General features: G+C 37.3%; 2 protein-coding genes across 2 annotated transcripts in view; both read right to left on the bottom strand.

Annotated features, from left to right (window-relative positions):
- Nucleotides 1-11168: 11168 nt before the first annotated feature.
- LOC121369396 (protein SSUH2 homolog) overlaps nucleotides 11169-20316 on the bottom strand; it is a 71526-nt gene continuing 62378 nt past the window's right edge. Inside the window, exon 13 of the mRNA XM_041494475.1 lies at nucleotides 11169-20158. Within this exon, the coding sequence (XP_041350409.1) occupies nucleotides 20012-20158 (147 nt within the window). The 3' untranslated portion in view covers nucleotides 11169-20011. The remainder of the gene's footprint in view (nucleotides 20159-20316) is intronic.
- Nucleotides 18938-19297, bottom strand: LOC121368955 (hydrophilin YNL190W-like). Its single transcript, XM_041493724.1, has one exon. It carries the CDS (start codon nucleotides 19295-19297, stop codon nucleotides 18938-18940), a length of 360 nt encoding a protein of 119 aa, XP_041349658.1.

The following is a 20316-nucleotide window of genomic DNA, read 5'->3' as shown; positions in this document are numbered from 1 at the left end:
GTAGTAGTGTGTATTGTACACAGACATAACTACGGTACTGTAGTAGTGTGTATTGTACACAGACATAACTACGGTACTGTAGTAGTGTGTATTGTATACAGACATAACTACGTACTGTAGTAGTGTGTATTGTACATAGACATAACTACGTACTGTAGTAGTGTGTATTGTACACAGACAAACCTACGTACTGTAGTAGTGTGTATTGTATACAGACATAACTATGGTACTGTAGTAGTGTGTATTGTATACAGACATAACTACGTACTGTAATAGTGTGTATTGTATACAGACATAACTACGGTACTGTAGTAGTGTGTATTGTACACAGACATAACTACGGTACTGTAGTAGTGAATTCAGTTTGGTCTCGTATGTCACATGTTCACTTATTTCTTTCCATCAGTTTATGTCAGTGTACATTAACTTGATATATATAGTAATTACATAATATATATGTATGAAATGCAGGTGGTTTATATAATCATGTTTGTATTCCATTTTAATGAACCTGTTTAATATGTAGATTATGATTTTACATGAAGCAATATTTGCTTGTTTCCCTCATATCATTTAAATATGTAATTTATGCATGTACTTTGTACATTATATACCAGTATTTATCATACACTCCAAATTGTTGTATTGATTTACATATTTAGTTAACCGCTACATCACTGTTTACTGTGAAATCCTTTATTTTCATGGGTCTAAGTGTTTGTGGTTTGGCTATAAAATACATTTTGTTGGGTACTTAAATTTGTGGTTCTAGAATGTATCGTCCATTTTTATTATCAGTATACATGTGGTATATTTCTGTTGTGTTCTTAAATTTGTTAAGTTCACTAGGACATGAATTACACAAAAATTAAACAACCATGAATCAAAGTGATTTCACAGTATGTTGAATATCAAATTATCTCTTATCTTACTGTCAACTGGTTTATGTTGAATATCAAATTATCTCTTATCTTACTGTCTACTGGTTTATGTTGAATATCAAATTATCTCTTATCTTACTGTCAACTGGTTTATGTTGAATATCAAATTCTCTCTTATTTTACTGTCTACTGGTTTTTGTTGAATATCAGAGTAAGTCTTTTAACTGTACTGGCTTATGTTAGATATCAAAGTAAGTCTTTTAACTGTACTGGCTTATGTTACATATCAAAGTAAGTCTTTTAACTGCACTGGCTTATGTTACATATCAAAGTAAGTCTTTTTACTGTCTACTGGCTTATGTTAGATATCAAAGTAAGTCTTTTAACTGTACTGGCTTATGTTTGATATCAAAGTAAGTCTTTTAACTGTACTGGCTTATGTTAGATATCAAAGTAAGTCTTTTAACTGTACTGGCTTATGTTAGATATCAAAGTAAGTCTTTTTACTGTACTGGCTTATGTTAGTTATCAAAGTAGGTATTTTTACTGTCTACTGGCTTATGTTAGATATCAAAGTAAGTCTTTTAACTGTACTGGCTTATGTTAGATATCAAAGTAAGTCTTTTTACTGTCTACTGGCTTATGTTAGATATCAAACTGTTTTAAAGGCAAGATTATATGGTAGTTGACCAACAAATGGCTCACCAAAATACTGCTTGAAAATATTTGAAATATATTGCAATTAGACTTAATATCACACTTGTTATCAATATTTTTGGTATATCAGTCTTTAGCGTAGTTATTAAAAACTTTGCATTGATTAGCCTGACTTTACCCGGTCATTGTCTTGGTTGATAAATTGATGTCGTCTTGTAAAAATAGTAGGGGACACTTGCTTTGTACACAGTCATGGATTAATGGTGGAGAACCTGAAAAACGTTAGGTGTGAACACTTCATAATTAAATGTCAATTAATCTGAGTCGTTCAGGCCATAAAATATTCAATCAGAATTTTTAGTATTTTTATTTTTTATTTGACATATATGTAATGCTGACTATTTTGGAAGTTAGTGAGAGTTAGCTGAAGAGGATTGTACATAGAGTGTATACTACATAGAGTGTATACTTCAAGTCCAGTAATCTGTGTGACCATGCCTTTAGTAGGTCAGCTGTGTCACAATGTGCATGTTCCATCCTTTAGGTCATCTCCTGTGTGACCCTTCCTTTAGTAGGTCAACTCCTGTGTAGCCTTGTCTTTAAATAACTGTGTCTAATCAAATATGATGATTTACAAATTAGCTTTTATCAAATGTTATGAGGATTTTTTGAGATGATCATTTTACATTATCATAACTTTTACATTCTATATATGCTTTCAGGTGTTACTTATTTATGCTGTGTTCTCACATTCCTATTGTAGTTTGTATTCTTATTACTGACTTTTAATTGATCTTACATGCAATTAATCAAATATAGCAAAAACAAGAAATCACAACTGTATAGACTGACTCAAGAAGTGTACTTAATTATACCAGTCTAATAGAAATTGTTGCATGCTGTACCCATTTCACGGTAACCATTTGACACTATAACCATTTCACGGTAACCATTTGACACTATAACCATTTCACGGTAACCATTTGACACTATAACCATTTCACAGTAACCATTTGACACTATAATCATTCAGTGTAACTATCTGACACTATAACCATTCACAGTGTAACTATTTGACACTATAACCATTCATAGTAACCATTTGACACTATAACCATTCACAGTGTAACTATTTGACACTATAACCATTCATAGTAACCATTTGACACTATAACCATTCACAGTATAACTATTTGACACTATAACCATTCATAGTAACCATTTGACACTATAACCATTCAGTGTAATTATTTGACACTATAACCATTCAGTGTAACCATTTCACATTATAACCATTCATAGTAACCATTTGACACTATAACCATTCAGTGTTTGACACTAACCATTCCACGTTATAGCCATTGACACTATAACCATTCAGTGTAACCATTTGGTAAAAATACAAAAACATTAATTGAAATAAACATTACTGTAATTTATGTGATTGCTTTAATAAATGAATGGCAAATTATATAAAAGGTATATTTTATTAATTAGTAATATCTTTTTGGGTATTTTATAAAGGCAATTTTAGAATTAATTACTGAAAAAGGCTTGTTTAATCTCAGGGCAGCATGGTGCTGATTAAGGCTAGATGGTGCTAGACTACTGAGGCATGGTGCTACACCATGCTAAAACAAGCTAGGGAAAACACTACATTATGTAAAATTACTTTTTAACAGATTGAAACTACAGCATTATGATCTGGGACTAATTAGTTTTTAAGTTACAGAAAATAGCAATAACCAGATTAAGTCAAGCTGTTTTAATAATTATTTATTATCAGAAGTTCATTATTTTGTAGTAATGTGTAGATTTTATTTGGAAATATCAAATATATACATGTGTGTGCCACTAACCCTAGATCTGCAGGTAATTAAAGAAATTAATGTCTCTATTTACTCGCTGCTTACAGTGTATGCATTAGTTACATGATATGTTTACAGTACACGCAAACGTATTACTTCGTCTCTATTTGAAACAAAAACAGTTTAACTCTGTTTGTTGAATTATGTCTCTACCGAATTGCCTTGGGATATCTCGAGATTTCCTGGGAATAATAACCCAAGATATGTCAAGAATTAATAGCTTTTAATATGAGGAAATGCCAGGATGGTATTGAAACAAGAATTTCTAGCTGTTAATGAGGAAATGCCAGGATGGGATTGAAACAAGAGTTTCTAGCTTTTAATATGAGGAATTTATGCCAGGATGGTATTGAAACAAGAATTTCTAGCTTTTAATATGAGGAAATGCCAGGATGGGATTGAAACAAGAATTTCTAGCTTTTAATATGAGGAAATGCCAGGATGGTATTGAAACAAGAATTTCTAGCTGTTAATGAGGAAATGCCAGGATGGGATTGAAACAAGAGTTTCTAGCTTTTAATATAAGGAATTTATGCCAGGATGGTATTGAAACAAGAATTTCTAGCTTTTAATATAAGGAAATGCCAGGATGGTATTGAAACAAGAATTTCTAGCTTTTAATATGAGGAATTTATGCTAGGATGGTATTGAAACAAGAATTTCTAGCTTTTAATATGAGGAAATGCCAGGATGGGATTGAAACAAGAATTTCTAGCTTTTAATATGAGGAATTTATGCCAGGATGGTATTGAAACAAGAATTTCGGGTAAAACAATGGATACTGTAAATCGTAAAATTTTAGCCATCTTAAAATTCAGTGAAATCCAAAAAAGTGCAATGTTAGCGACATAGAACTTTAACAAAGTCAACATATTAGACATGTTTAAAAATCTGAATGAATACTTTTGATACATTTTGATGTGGGTTGCAGAAAACTTTTAATTTAGTAGAAAATTGCAATATGTGCATGCTATACATGTACTTATAGTTTATATTCTTTGCAGGTGTTTATCACTGTACGGTATTACTTTATCTAAAATATGCACAGAGACTGCAACATGTTGCTTGAATTCTGCATAATCGCTTTTATTTTTATCTATTATTTCTAGAAGAACTGTTTGTTTAAAATAAAACTACGTGTATAATTTATTTGTTGTTTTACTCTTTTCGGTGATAGTGGCATTGTTATGTTCTCGTTATTCACTGTTTGTTTGCTATTATTCTTTTTAATAGAACTATGCATCAAGATCATAATATGTGTACCGCAGCGCTACTGCTTGTTCATTTTGTAAGGTTAATTACATTAATTATTTGCTGTCTGTCTCATGTAAATAAAGTTGGTTTTGTTTAACGTCACCACTGGAGCACATTGATTAATTAATCATCTGTTATTGGATATCAAACATTTGGTAATTCTCACATACAGTCATCAGAGGAAACCCGCTACATTTTTCCTAATGCAGCAAGGGATCTTTTATATGCACCATCCCACAGACAGGATAGCACATACCGCGGCCTTTGATATACCAGTCGTGGCGCACTGGTTAGAATGAGAAATAGCCCAATGGGCCCACCAACAGGGATCGATCCCACACTGACCTCACATCGAGTGAGTGCTTTACCACTGGGCTGTCTGATGTATTTTGTGTTTAACTTGTCAGGTTAATTATGTTTAGGAGGTGACCCTCGTCTGTTTTCCATTCTGTCACAGTGTATTTGCTGGTTTGACTCACAAATCTAGTTTTATTACCTGTATGGTTAAAACATATCTTGGTGTTGCGTCCCACTAGAACATCGGATGAGATGTTATACAATTGGCACACTATCACCTTACCAGAATGTCAACCAAACAAGTTGAGCGATATAAATTAAGGATGTTGGACTCACTACCGTTTCGTTTCATGTCCCTCATGAAATAATTTTCATTGTCACTCGCTAAAGCTCATGACAACTAATTATTTCACTCAGGACATAAATATGATACGAAATGGAAGCTTGTTTAATGTCATATAATTGTTAGTGGTGCATTAGCGTTAGCCAACACTGGCATCATATATTGCACATTAGTTTAGGCTCATTTCATAATATAGTTGACTGGTTCTTCACATTACTTTAAGGGGTAAAGTAATACGGTAACAGAAACTCGGTTGACTCCATAATTAAAGAAGGCCCGGCCTATAGGTATCATGTTAATTAATATTAATGCTATTGTTATTATTTTTAAATTGAATGTTAATTTTACCAGACATGTTACACATTTTAAAATACATTTAATATACACTTAGTTTATGTAGTGGATACACATCCTTTTTAACAGAAAAGACTTTAGTTTATGAACATTTGTGTATTTAGTATTGTGTTAAATAGAATTAAGAATTGAACATGATAATTTTTTATGTTTACAAAAGTAAAAGTATGAAGCACAAAACCGCTTTACACACTGCATGAACCGCTTTACACACTACATGAACAGCTTTACACACTGTATGAACCACTTTACACGCTGTATGAACCGCTTTACACAGCTTTACACACTGTATGAACCGCTTTACACACTGTATGAACCACTTTACACACTGCATGAACCACTTTACACAGCTTTACACACTGCATGAACCGCTTTACACGCTGCATGAACCGCTTTACACGCTGCATGAACCACTTTACACACTGTATGAACTGCTTTACACACTGCATGAACCACTTTACACACTGTATGAACCACTTTACACACTGCATGAACAGCTTTACACACTGTATGAACCGCTTTACACACTGTATGAACCACTTTACATACTGCATGAACCACTTTACACACTGCATGAACCACTTTACACACTGCATGAACCGCTTTACACAGCTTTACACACTGTATGAACCGCTTTACACACTGTATGAACCACTTTACATACTGCATGAACTGCTTTACACAGCTTTACACACTGTATGAACCGCTTTACACACTGCATGAACCACTTTACACACTGTATGAACCACTTTACACACTGCATGAACAGCTTTACACACTGTATGAACCGCTTTACACACTGTATGAACAGCTTTACACACTGTATGAACCGCTTTACACACTATATGAACCACTTTACACACTGCATGAACCGCTTTACACAGCTTTACACACTGTATGAACCACTTTACATACTGTATGAACCACTTTACACACTGCATGAACCACTTTACACACTGCATGAACCGCTTTACACACTGCATGAACCGCTTTACACACTGTATGAACCGCTTTACACTGTATGAACCACTTTACATACTGCATGAACCGCTTTACACAGCTTTACACACTGTATGAACCGCTTTACACACTGTATGAACCACTTTACACACTGCATGAACTGCTTTACACAGCTTTACACACTGTATGAACCGCTTTACACACTGTATGAACCACTTTACACACTGCATGAACTGCTTTACACACTGCATGAACCGCTTTACACACTGTATGAACCACTTTACACACTGCATGAACTGCTTTACACACTGTATGAACCGCTTTACACACTGTATGAACCACTTTACACACTGCATGAACTGCTTTACACACTGCATGAACCGCTTTACACACTGTATGAACCGCTTTACACACTGTATGAACCACTTTACACACTGCATGAACTGCTTTACACACTGTATGAACCGCTTTACACACTGTATGAACCACTTTACACACTGCATGAACCGCTTTACACTGCATGAACCACTTTACACACTGCATGAACCGCTTTACACAGCTTTACACACTGTATGAACCACTTTACACACTGCATGAACCGCTTTACACAGCTTTACACACTGTATGAACGCTTTACACACTGTATGAACCACTTTACACACTGCATGAACCGCTTTACACAGCTTTACACACTGTATGAACGCTTTACACACTGTATGAACCACTTTACACACTGCATGAACCGCTTTACACACTGCATGAACCACTTTACACACTGCATGAACCGCTTTACACACTGCATGAACCACTTTACACACTGCATGAACCACTTTACACACTGCATGAACCGCTTTACACACTGTATGAACCACTTTACACACTGTATGAACCGTTTTACACACTGCATGAACCGCTTTACACAGCTTTACACACTGTATGAACCGCTTTAAACACTGTATGAACCGCTTTACACACTGCATGAACCGCTTTACACACTGCATGAACCGCTTTACACACTGCATGAACCGCTTTACACACTGCATGAACCGCTTTACACACTGCATGAACCGCTTTACACACTGCATGAACCGCTTTACACACTGTATGAACCACTTTACACACTGCATGAACTGCTTTACACACTGTATGAACCACTTTACACACTGCATGAACCACTTTACACACTGCATGAACCGCTTTACACACTGTATGAACTGCTTTACACACTGCATGAACCGCTTTACACACTGCATGAACCGCTTTACACACTGCATGAACCGCTTTACACAGCTTTACACACTGTATGAACCGCTTTACGCACTGTATGAACCACTTTACACACTGCATGAACCGCTTGACACAGCTTTACACACTGTATGAACCGCTTTACACAGCTTTACACACTGTATGAACCGCTTTACACACTGCATGAACCGCTTTACACGCTGTATGAACCGCTTTACACACTGTATGAACCACTTTACACAGCTTTACACACTGCATGAACCACTTTACACACTGCATGAACCACTTTACACACTGCATGAACCGCTTTACACACAGCATGAACCACTTTACACACTGCATGAACCGTTTTACACACTGCATGAACCACTTTACACACAGCATGAACCACTTTACACACAGCATGAACCGCTTTACACACAGCATGAACCGCTTTACACACTGTATGAACCGCTTTACACTGTATGAACAGCTTTACACACGCTGTATGAACCGCTTTACACACTGTATGAACAGCTTTACACGCTGTATGAACAGCTTTACACACTGTATGAACAGCTTTACACTGTATGAACCGCTTTACACACTGTATGAACCGCTTTACACTGTATGAACCGCTTTACACTGTATGAACAGCTTTACACGCTGTATGAACCGCTTTACACGCTGTATGAACCGCTTTACACGCTGTATGAACAGCTTTGTATATTGGACCCTACTGGGGTTTTTTCTCATCCCAACTAATACTACATGACTGGTACATCAAAGACTGTGGTATGTGCTGCTTGGTGTATGGGAAAGTGCATATACTAGATCCCTTGGTGTTGTGTAGTAACAGTAGCCTGTGTTGTGGCAGTATGTGTGGGAAATAAATACAAAAAGAACCTTTCAGCACCAAATAGTCATATTTTGAAATTTGCTGAGGGTTTTTTTTCTTCCAAGAGTATCTGTACAATCAGCTTCTCTTTAATGCATTAAAACCAGCAACCAGTAGCAATAAAGACTAGGTTAACATTTAACATTTATTGTCAAAATCACACTGTCATGTAGTAACAAAAATAAATGTTTACGTCAAGATTTTTGTTCTAAACATATTAAAAGATTTTGTTATAAAACATATTAAAAGTGCAGTGACATCGCATTTCAGTAAAGTAGTAGTACTGTTGTATATGCAGTGTTGTAGTTTTTCTCTCAGTATAATACTCGTCTGTTCAGTCTAGGTATATATTCAGTATATTCATTGCCTCTGTTTATGTCTTATTTCGTCACCAAAAGTGCAATTAATACATATCACATTATGGCGATGACAACTTTACTACTGGATGACACAACATTACAACTAAATTGGTATGAACAAATTTACAGCATCTATGAAAACATGATAGTGCAACTATATCATGGCTAAAAGTAAAATATAAAAAAGCAAATGTAATAATAACAGGCAATTGAATGAGTAACATGCTAACAGAATGTGTCAAAACCATAAACATCGTCTTGTTTTGTAGGTTTCTACTTGGTATACCGGTAATAGTTCTCCTTGCAGTATAGTAGTTGTCAATGTAGTATAGTAGTTGTCTATATGGCATGGTAGCTGTCTATGTGGCGTGATAGTTGTCTATGTGACATGGTAGTTGTCTATGTTGTATGGCAGTTGTCTATATGGTGTGATATTATCCGTCATATGGTATTATTTATATGGTGTGATAGTTGTCCATGTCTTATGGTATTATCTATATGGTGTGATATTGTCCTTGTCATATGGTATTATCTATATGGTGTGATAGTTGTCCATGTAATATGGTATTATCTATATGGTGTGATAGTTGTCCATGTAATATGGTATTATCTACATGTATATGGTGTGATAGTTGTCTATGTCGTATGGTATTATCTATGTGGTGTGATAGTTGTCTGTGTAATATGGTATTATCTATATGGTGTGATATTGTCCAGGTCATATGGTATTATCTATATGGTGTGATATTGTCCATGTCATATGGTATTATCTATATGGTGTGATAGTTGTCCATGTCATATGGTATTATCTATATGGTGTGATAGTTGTCCATGTAATATGGTATTATCTATATGGTGTGATAGTTGTCTATGCAGTAAGGTAGTTGTCTGTATGGTGTGATAGTTGTCTATGCAGTATAGTAGTTGTCTGTATGGTGTGATAGTTGTCTATGCAGTAAGGTAGTTGTCTATACAGTAAGGTAGTTGTCTATGCAGTAAGGTAGTTGTCTATGCAGTATAGTAGTTGTCTATGTCGTATGGTAGTTGTCTGTATGGTGTGATAATTGTTTATGCAGTATAGTAGTTGTCTATGCAGTATAGTAGTTGTCTATGTCGTATGGTAGTTGTCTGTATGGTGTGATAATTGTTTATGCAGTATAGTAGTCTGTATGGTGCGATAGTTGTCTATGCAGTAAGGTAGTTGTCTGTATGGTGTGATAGTAGTCTATATGGTGTGATAGTTGTCTATGCAGTATAGTAGTTGTCTATGTCATATGGTAGTTGTCTGTATGGTGTGTGATAGTTGTCTATGCAGTAAGGTAGTTGTCTATATGGTGTGATAGTTGTCTATGCAGTATGGTAGTTGTCTATGCAGTAAGGTAGTTGTCTGTATGGTGTGATAGTTGTCTATGCAGTAAGGTAGTTGTCTATATGGTAAAGTATGTGTTTATGCAGTATCATAGTTCTCTATATGGTATTGTAGTTGTTTATGGAGTATGGTAGTTGTCTATATAGTATGGTAGTTGTCTATATGGTATAGTAGTTGCAGGGAATAAAATTTGGCACAATTTTGTCATGCAAAAGCTGTAATCATTTGTCAGAAAATCTTTCTTGTTTTTTTTAAAGTATCACTGTTTTGGTAAGAAACTAAGCCTATATTGCTGGTGTGAGAAAGATGCAATGTATCCATTTGAAATCGGCATCAGTCGATACAAAGTCTGCACTTTGTAGACACCGCAGTGATACAAAGTCTGCAGTCTTTAGAAGTCTAAAAAAAAAGTTTAGTTACATAGTTGCACGTTCCCTTTGATTATTTCACTACATGCACACAATCATATGCTGTTCGGAAATTAAAGGGACTGTCCTGAGTTTTAGTCATAGTAAATAGTTCTGATCCCCACCCCCAAACAAATAAACATATCCTACCTTTTCTTTATTTTTTAAACAATGTCTTATCTTAAACATGTTTTAAATGTAATAGAAAATCCCTGACCTAGCACTGGCGTAGGTGGGAGGGGGGGATCGTCTCCCCACTTTGTAGCAGCAGTGATGGTTTTTATATATTTATACATGTGTGTGCCCCCCCCCCCCCCCCCCCCACCCCCTTTTTGGCACCTTCCTATGCCTGAGCAGGTCATATGTGCTTGATGGTAATGACAATGTTCTAACCAGCTTTTGCTCCATCATTCAATGTGTCTAGCGATTTCCTTCATGACCACGGTCTACTTTTGTTATAAAATGCTATCTGCATTGTAGTTTCTTAAAATATTATATTATATACAGATGTAATTTAATGACACTGATGGCCCATTCTCCACTAAGTGTGCAAATTGCCCATGTTCATGTCATACTAACCTACGTCCAATGTTATTTGCAATATATTTGTCCCATGTTGACCGAACAACACCTATACTTGTTCTGTCATTGTGATATATATTTATATTTAGGTTAGACATCCATTGAGTTCACAATGCACCACGGAATACCTGCATTTTGCGAAATTCACTGTGTCGCCAAGCATATATGCCATCGCTAACCGGTCTTGTAGATGTAAAATATACATAATGCACCTGCAATTAATGTCCATTTCCTTGGTCAAATAATAGTAAAACACTTCTACATCATTCACTTTTAATTTAATGGGAATGTTTTTTAAATTGAAAATCGATAACCCCTGTCGGCAATTTCAGGATTGATACGTTACTGTAACGTATCTGTGAGCGTAAATGCACAGTACCGGAATAGAATAACTGTGTTACGATCACAAAGTGTGAAAGTTAAACCTTAATTCATTCATACAATATATGATACATTCACTTAACACCTCAATTTAATGAACAAATATAGTTAAGAGTGTGGAGCTTCTGTATTTTTTAAGTTACTCGAGATTTTGAACAGATACGTTACAACTCTTGTCATTGTTACGTTGATCATATCCATTATGTAGTGGTGTTGCACGTATCTACCCAAAGACATTCATTATATATGGACATACATTATGTATTGGCCATACATTTTTAAAATTCACTGAAATTGCATTATGATAGCCAAATACGATATAACCAGATACGTGATCAAAATGCAGTTCCATTTAGAATATTTTATTTTCCCGCTACTTACATCGCCTAGAGTGACGTCGGCGTGATTACGTCATCTGGAAGAGCTTCCGGGTAAATTTGCGAACCAAGATATCGTGGTTGAAACACATTTGGTGAGTTATATTTCCAATCTAATTAAAATCAAATGTAATCAATGCCTTAATGTTGTGAATTCGTGTCTATTTCTTGTCATATATGCATGTTATATCGTTTGTTTTAGTATTGTGTGTACTCTTAAAAGAAAAGCAGTTGTATTGTTAACTTAATAGAACCAGCTATCTTATAGTTTAGTTTGGTGTTAAGGTAACGTATCTGTTGTAATGCAGTAACGTATATGGCGCATGCTTTTTTATATATCCACTTTGTATATTGCATGTACTAATCGACAGTGTTCACTCAGTTAATGTAATTTCGTTTGTACTATATCTTATTTTATGCAATTGTATTCATTTCAGTCTGACAATGGCCAAAACACGGGCGGAAATTCAAAAATCGTACAGAGAACAAAAAAAACTGAAGGATACCGGTTTTCTGAAAAAAGAAAAGGTCCGACAAGAACAATACAGAGTTCCGGCAAATCAACTTAACAGCAAGAAGCTGAAAGTACGTTGTGACAAAAGTAAACAATATTGTAAGAAATACAGAGTAAAGAAAGCACTTGAGAAGAATAACAGAAAATCAGGAGAAAGTGAAATCCACAAAACTGAATCACAGATTGTTACCCAATCTAGTGAGATCAGCAGCTCATCTGATTGTCTATCTATGTCGGGCCCAAGTGGTCACAAACGTTCATCCAAGTCCGATCAGTTAATAGTACGAATGCCATTTCCTGTTAGGTCACCTGTAAACACCCGAAGGTCGAGGGCACTGAGAAAAGCAAAAACTGAAATAGCTAAACTGAAAGAACAGATTTTAACTGCAAACAAAAAATCAAAAAAATATCAGAAAAGGTTCGAGAGACTTTCATCCAAGATGATTAACAAAGACAAAACAACACTGTTAATCAATCAAAACCTTCCTATTACACCAAGATCGAAAACGTCTCATGATCTCACAACAGCTGGTATTAGTCCTCGATCTTTGCCTCGGTCTGTTATTAAACAACTGCAACTGAGTAACTGTGTTGTAGCTGAAATAAAATCAGCATTTGAACAAAATCCTTCCCAGCGATGCAGATTGACTATCAACAGGGTCGTTAGTGGGAAGATTCTCAAAAAGTACAGAATGATCAACCATTTGAATAAAGCTGCAGGAACGTCTCGACGTCGCAGTATTGTTGATACATCTAAAATACTAACCACATCCAGACGATCTCGTCAAGCTCTCATGAAAGAAGAGCTGGTTGCTCAGGTCGTTGCTTTTTTGGAAAGAGATGATATTAGTAGATGCATGCCTGGAAAGGAAGATGTTAATACAGTAAATGGAAAGAAAAAGCAAGTCCGCATTCTGAATGATTATTTGCAAAACGTGTATGACAAGTTTGTATTAGAAGAACCTGCAATAAAGCTTTCATTCTCTGCTTTCTGCAAAATTCGACCCCAAAACATTCATGTCACAGCATTACTGTCAAGAAATAGGTGCCTCTGTATTATTCACCAGAACATGGCTCTGAAACTGAAATGTCTTATCAGCCTATGTTTGAATATCTCTCCCAATCCTGATGCAGTGTGTTCATCACTTTCCATTGCAGACATGGCCGAGAAGTTGGCTGTTCTGGAAAATAACAACACTGTTGAGTATGAGGAATGGAAAAGCATTGATGTAGATGGCCATAAGAAAATGAGAATTATTAGAACTTCTGTAAATGGAAAAGAGTTTATTCAAACGATGATGGTGTAATACAAAGCATTCAAAAGACACGTTGACAGAGTAGCTGCTCAGTACAAAGCATTACGCCAGTTGAAAGAAAATCTGCCACAGGGTCATGTCATCATACAAATGGATTTTTCTGAAAATTTTGTATGCCAAACGATGGACGAGGTTCAGTCTGCTTATTGGAATGCCACATCAGTCACCATTCATCCCGTGGTGGTGAGTTGATGGTGAAAATATTGATCATAGAAGCATGGCATATATTTCTGATGTCAAGCACCACAATGCTTCTGCAGTGTATGCTATACTGAACCAACTTATTCCTGAAATAAAACGCATGTTTCCTGACACCAGCTGCATTCACTACTGGACTGACAGCCCATCTTCACAGTACCGAAACCGCTTCATGATTACCATCATAGCATGTCATGCCGAGCTGTTCAAAGTATCTGCAAGGTGGAACTATTTTGAGGTTGGACATGGGAAGGGTCCATGTGACGGGATCGGCGGTACAGCTAAGCGTTTAGCAGCACAAGCAATTAAGCAAGAAAAAGCAACCATACAAGACGCTCAGGATTTCTTCAAATGGGCAACCCAGAATGAAAAGTTGATCCATTATTACTTTTACTCTCATGATCAGTATGATGCAGCTGCTGAATACATTACCTCTATTCAGACAAAACCAATTCCAGGCACAATGAAGTTACATACTGTGCAGTCTACACTGTATGGAGAGATATATACTCGTGAGACGTCTTGCTACTGTGAAGGGTGCCTCAACTGGGATAATCCTTGCAATGGGTGGTTACCGCACAGGCTATATCCAGGTCCACAGTGCGATAACGTGACAGATGGTCGTACTTCAGAACGTGAGGTTGAGTCAGTTGAAGTTGATCAGTCAACATTCCAAGCTGACAATGAAGATCCAAAGGATTTCCAGCCCTGTGAAGGGGATTTGGTGGCTGCCATGTATGACAATGATTGGTACGTTGGCAAAGTTCTACAGATTGATCTAAATGATTCGGATGCACTCATATCCTTCATGTCAAAGCACACAGTCCGTGGTAGGATCATGTTGAAATGGCCATCAAAGTCGGATGAAATATGGATTACATTTAAGAAATTAATTATACCAGTTGCAGAACCTGTTCCGATTGGAAGATCTAGAAGGTTTTTCACCCTGTCCCAGGCGAACATGGAGTCCATTGACAAATACATCTCAGAGAATAAGTAAAAGAACAGATACGTGACCTCTGTATATTACACAGAACAGTGATTGATTTAAGACGGTTTTGTTTAGAAGTAGTTTATATTTTGTGAATAGTCTTTGTTACATCGTTCAGTTAAAGCAATTTTGTTAATTTGTTAAGCAAAAGCTAAGCAAACAACCACTGTTAGTCACTTGGAAGGAACATGTTACAGAAGCTTTAAAATATGAAACAAATTAGTTTGGAGTAACTTTTGGAAGGCAAATTGTAGAGTTTTTGCTTTGAAAAGGATATTTTATTGAGAACATATTGTCATTGGCTTCTTGATAAACTGATCCAGATTGCAGTGGAAGTGTTAACATTTCTTATATCAAACTTGTGATATAGTCGACTTATCTCAAATATGAATATTTATATCCTAAACAGGCATATCTTTCAACAAAATAATCACCTGTTTTATCATGAACACATTAACCATGAGTACTGTCTTCTTTTATTGAAAATTGATGTGTAACGTATATGTTGTTTACTATAAAGAGTGTTTTCATATATATTCAATTATTTTGGAATGTATGGCGTCTAAGATGCAACCCTTTCAGATCCCGTTCTTTAAGACATATAGCTATTAAAATAATAAACAATGGTGGAAATACTGCAAACTTTAAAAAAATTATTTTTCTATTTTTAAATGCACATTTTGTGGAGATTGGGCCTGATGAAAACAGAATATGTTTCAAAATCATAGACGGGTATCATGAAAATCTCTCTCAAAGCTATTCCAAGTCGGTCGGAACAAGTCGGTCGATTGCGGATTCTCCGCGGAGTTCAACACTTGTACAGCTTCTTTCGGATTGAATCGGGTCTATTAATAGCAAACGAAATGACATTCTAGCGACCTAGTGTCGGACAAAATGACCGCTAATATTGCAACTGCCAAAGCATACCAATACATAGCCTCATCTGGCTCACGTGAAGGTACCTATGCAGCTACCATTAGATTGATTTAGTTTAAAACCCATTTTGCCTGCTCACGTGAAGGTGCCTATGCAGTTATCATTAGATTGATTTAGTTTAAAACCCATTTTGCCTATCACAAGAGCATGTACCATGTACTATGAACATGAACCGCGGTTCATGAGATTTCGTGCCACAGTCGTGAGAAAATTGTGTTCTCGTTACAATGAAAAGCAAGCATTTTACAGAATTTTTAATTTAAAACGAATCGAAACTTTAAAATGTTTGAGAAAATTAATATGATCAACAGATCAAATTTATACTTAATGAAGCCCAAATTGAAATTGGTTAAATATTTATAAAAAAATAAATAAAATAATAATAAATCTTCCCCAAAAAATGTCAAAATCAAGGTGGGTTGGTTAGGTTAGGACAAACAAATCTAATTTTTATTCTCACTTAGTAGCTTTTAAGTTAGTCCTAGAACACAAAAAGTATATTTTCGCATTTATGATAGAAGAAAAGCTATGAATATAACGTTGCCTATTAACCATTTTATTTGTATCTCAACTACTGAAGTGCAAACACAAAAAACACATGAACGACATATTGGTTCTCTGAAAAATTCAAATTTTATGCCTTGTAGCGGTCTATGCAGTATGGTAGTTGTCTATACAGTATAGTAGTCTTATATGCAGTGTGGTAGTTGTCTATGCAGTATGGTAGTTGTCTATGTAGTATGGTAGTTGTCTATATGCAGTATGGTAGTTGTCTATGTAGTATGGTAGTTGTCTATACAGTATGGTAGTTGTCTATACAGTATGGTAGTTGTCTATATGCAGTATGGTAGTTGTCTATGCAGTATGGTAGTTGTCTATGCAGTATGGTAGTCTTATATGCAGTGTGGTAGTTCTCTATGTAGTATAGCCATTGTCTATGCAGTATGGTAGTTGCCTATACAGTATGGTAGTTGTCTATGCAGTATGCTAGTTGTCTATATAGTATAGTAGTTGTCTATGTAGTATGGCAGTTGTCTATGCAGTATGGTAGACTACCAACTACTAGTCTGTGCAGTGTGGTAGTTGTCTATGTAGTGTGGCAGTTGTCTATATGCAGTGTGGTAGTTGTGTATGTAGTATGGCAGTTGTGTATATGCAGTGTGGTAGTTGTCTATGCAGTATGACAGTTGTCTATATGCAGTGTGGTAGTTGTCTATATGCAGTGTGGTAGTTGTCTATATAGTATAGTAGTTGTCTATGTAGTATGGTAGTTGTCTATATGCAGTGTGGTAGTTGTCTATGCAGTATTGTATATGTAGTTGTCTATATAGTATAGTAGTTGTCTATGCAGTGTGGTAGTTGTCTATGCAGTATGGTAGTTGTCTATGCAGTATGGTACATGTAGTTGTGTATATGCGGTATGGTGGTTGTCTATGCAGTGTGGTAGTTGTCTATATGCGGTATGGTAGTTGTTTATGCAGTGTGGTAGTTGTCTATGCAGTATGGCAGTTCTCTATACAGTGTGGCAGTTGTCTATGCAGTATGGCAGTTGTCTATACAATATGGTAGTTGTCTATGCAGTATGGTAGTTGTCTATGCATGGTAGTTCTCTATATAGTATAGTAGTTGTCTATGCATCATGGCAGTTGTCTATGCATTATGGCAGATGTCTATGCAGTATGGCAGTTGTCTATACAATATGGTAGTTGTCTATACAGTGTGGTAGTTGTCTATGCAGTATGGTAGTTGTCTATGCATGGTAGTTCTCTATATAGTATAGTAGTTGTCTATGCATTATGGCAGGTGTCTATACAGTGTGGTAGTTGTCTATGCAGTGTGGCAGTTGTCTATGCAGTGTGGTGGGTGTCTATGCAGTATGGTAGTTGTGTATATGCAGTATGGTAGTTGTATATGCAGTATGGTAGTTGTCTATGCAGTATGGTAGTTGTGTATATGCAGTATGGTAGTTGTCTATGCAGTATGGTAGTTGTCTATGCAGTGTGGTTGTTGTCTATGCAGTATGGTAGTTGTGTATATGCAGTGTGGTAGTTGTCTATGCAGTATGGTAGTTGTGTATATGCAGTATGGTAGTTGTCTATGCAGTGTGGTTGTTGTCTATGCAGTATAAGAGATGAGGATTTGTTATCATAATTGTGCAGTGTCAGGCTTTTAATACTGGAAATGACATAGTGGAATGGTAATACAGGAATGCTTAATTTGTGGAATGTTCAATACTGGTATGCTCATATTCTGTGGAATAAAATGTTGCAATGGAAAAACAAGAAGAAATATATATTAATACCAGACGTGATGGGTGAAGTGTATTTGGAATGTTGTGGTATTGTCTAGGTTGAAAAAAAGCACTACCAACATTAACAAGCTAACCACACATCGAGTAATCAAACCAGCGTGAACTTGCTTTCTGTGGCCACTGTGATAGGAAACAAGACATGATTGATTTATCATAACATCTTGTGTGTAGCCCAGTTCTATGGTACTACATATGAGCTAAATGTCTGACTTTGGTAGTGGAAATGTGGTGAATTTCAACTGTTCATGTTTTAGGTAATTGGCAATATCGTCATCACTTAAGTTGGATGTTTTAGGCATGATATTTGGGGATTTTGGATGCGAACCTATCCCTTTTGGAATTTTGTTTTCTTCAGTTCTTCACCTTAAATGGATAAAATATTAGTGGTAAAATGCACTGGTCATGACAATTAATCCCTTACAAGAGCTCCTGTGATGGCCGCACCTCGCCTGGTCCTGGTTTACTGTATGGTACAGCCGCAGCAGCATTTCTGTGGGTAGGTGGGCGTGTCTCGTCTCATCTGGTTTACCGTATGGTACAGCCGCAGCAGCAGTTCTGTGGGTAGGTGTGCGCGTCTCGTCTCATCTAGTTTACCGTATGGTACAGCCGCAGCCGCACTGCTGTGGGTAGGTGTGCGCATCTCGTCTGGTTTACTGTATGGTATAACCACAGCAGCACTGCTGTGTGTAGGTGTGCTCATCTCGTCTGGTTTACCATATGGTACAGCCACAGCAGCACTGCTGTGGGTAGGTGGGCGTGTCTCGTCTGGTTTACAGTATGGTACAGCCACAGCAGCACTGCTGTGTGTAGGTGGGCGCATCTCGTCTCGTCTGGTTTACCGTATCATACAGCCACAGCAGCACTGCTGTGTGTAGGTGGGCGCATCTCGTCTCGTCTGGTTTACCGTATCATACAGCCACAGCAGCACTGTTGTGTGTAGGTGGGCGCGTCTCGTCTGGTTTACAGTATGGTACAGCCGCAGCAGCACTGCTGTGGGTAGGTGGGCGCGTCTCATTTTGTCTGGTTTACCGTATCATACAGCCGCAGCAGCACTGTTGTGTAGGTTGGCGCGTCTCGTCTGGTTTACCGTATGGTACAGCTGCAGCAGCACTGCTGTGGGTAAGTGGGTGCATCTCGTCTGCTTTACAGTATGGTACAGCCGCAGCAGCACTGCTGTGGGTAGGTGGGCGCGACTTGTCTGCTTTACAGTATGGTACAGCCGCAGCAGCACTGCTGTGGGTAGGTGGGCGCGACTTGTCTGCTTTACAGTATGGTACAGCCGCAGCAGCACTGCTGTGGGTAAGTGGGCGCGACTTGTCTGCTTTACAGTATGGTACAGCCGCATCAGCACTGCTGTGGGTAGGTGTGCACGTCTCGTCTGGTTTACAGTATGGTACAGCCGCAGCAGCACTGCTGTGGGTATGGTACAGCTGCAGCAGCACTGCTGTGGGTAGGTGGGTGCGTCTCGTCTGGTTTACAGTATAGTACAGCCGCAGCAGCACTGCTGTGGGTAGGTGGGTGCGTCTCGTCTGGTTTACAGTATAGTACAGCCGCAGCAGCATTTCTGTGGGTACGTGGGCGCGTACACTATGTGTTCGAACCCGTACACGAAGAATGTAGAGTCCAAGTCCTTCCACTTGAAGAACACCTCGGTGACGGGAACGGTCCGCACTCGCTGTCTCTGCAAAAGAAAAATCAACCCAGATAAAACATTGGAAACTGCTGTCAGTGATCTCACTCCAGTGTCCTCTAAGCTCCATGTTCACAAGCCAGGCTACCAGTCCATACTGTACGGTACAGACTATCATTCCGTACTGTACGGTGCAGGCTACCATTCCG

The sequence above is a fragment of the Gigantopelta aegis genome, chromosome 3 (assembly GCF_016097555.1).
Source record: "Gigantopelta aegis isolate Gae_Host chromosome 3, Gae_host_genome, whole genome shotgun sequence".
Lineage (NCBI taxonomy): Eukaryota > Metazoa > Mollusca > Gastropoda > Neomphalida > Peltospiridae > Gigantopelta > Gigantopelta aegis.
The sequence above is the reverse complement of the archived record's forward strand: the minus strand, read 5'-3'. Positions and strand labels throughout refer to the sequence as shown.

Bases quoted from the DNA above. Each gene is read 5' to 3' on its own strand.
- LOC121368955 (XM_041493724.1), bottom strand. From the start codon at position 19,297: ATGCGCCCACCTACACACAGCAGTGCTGCTGTGGCTGTACCATACTGT.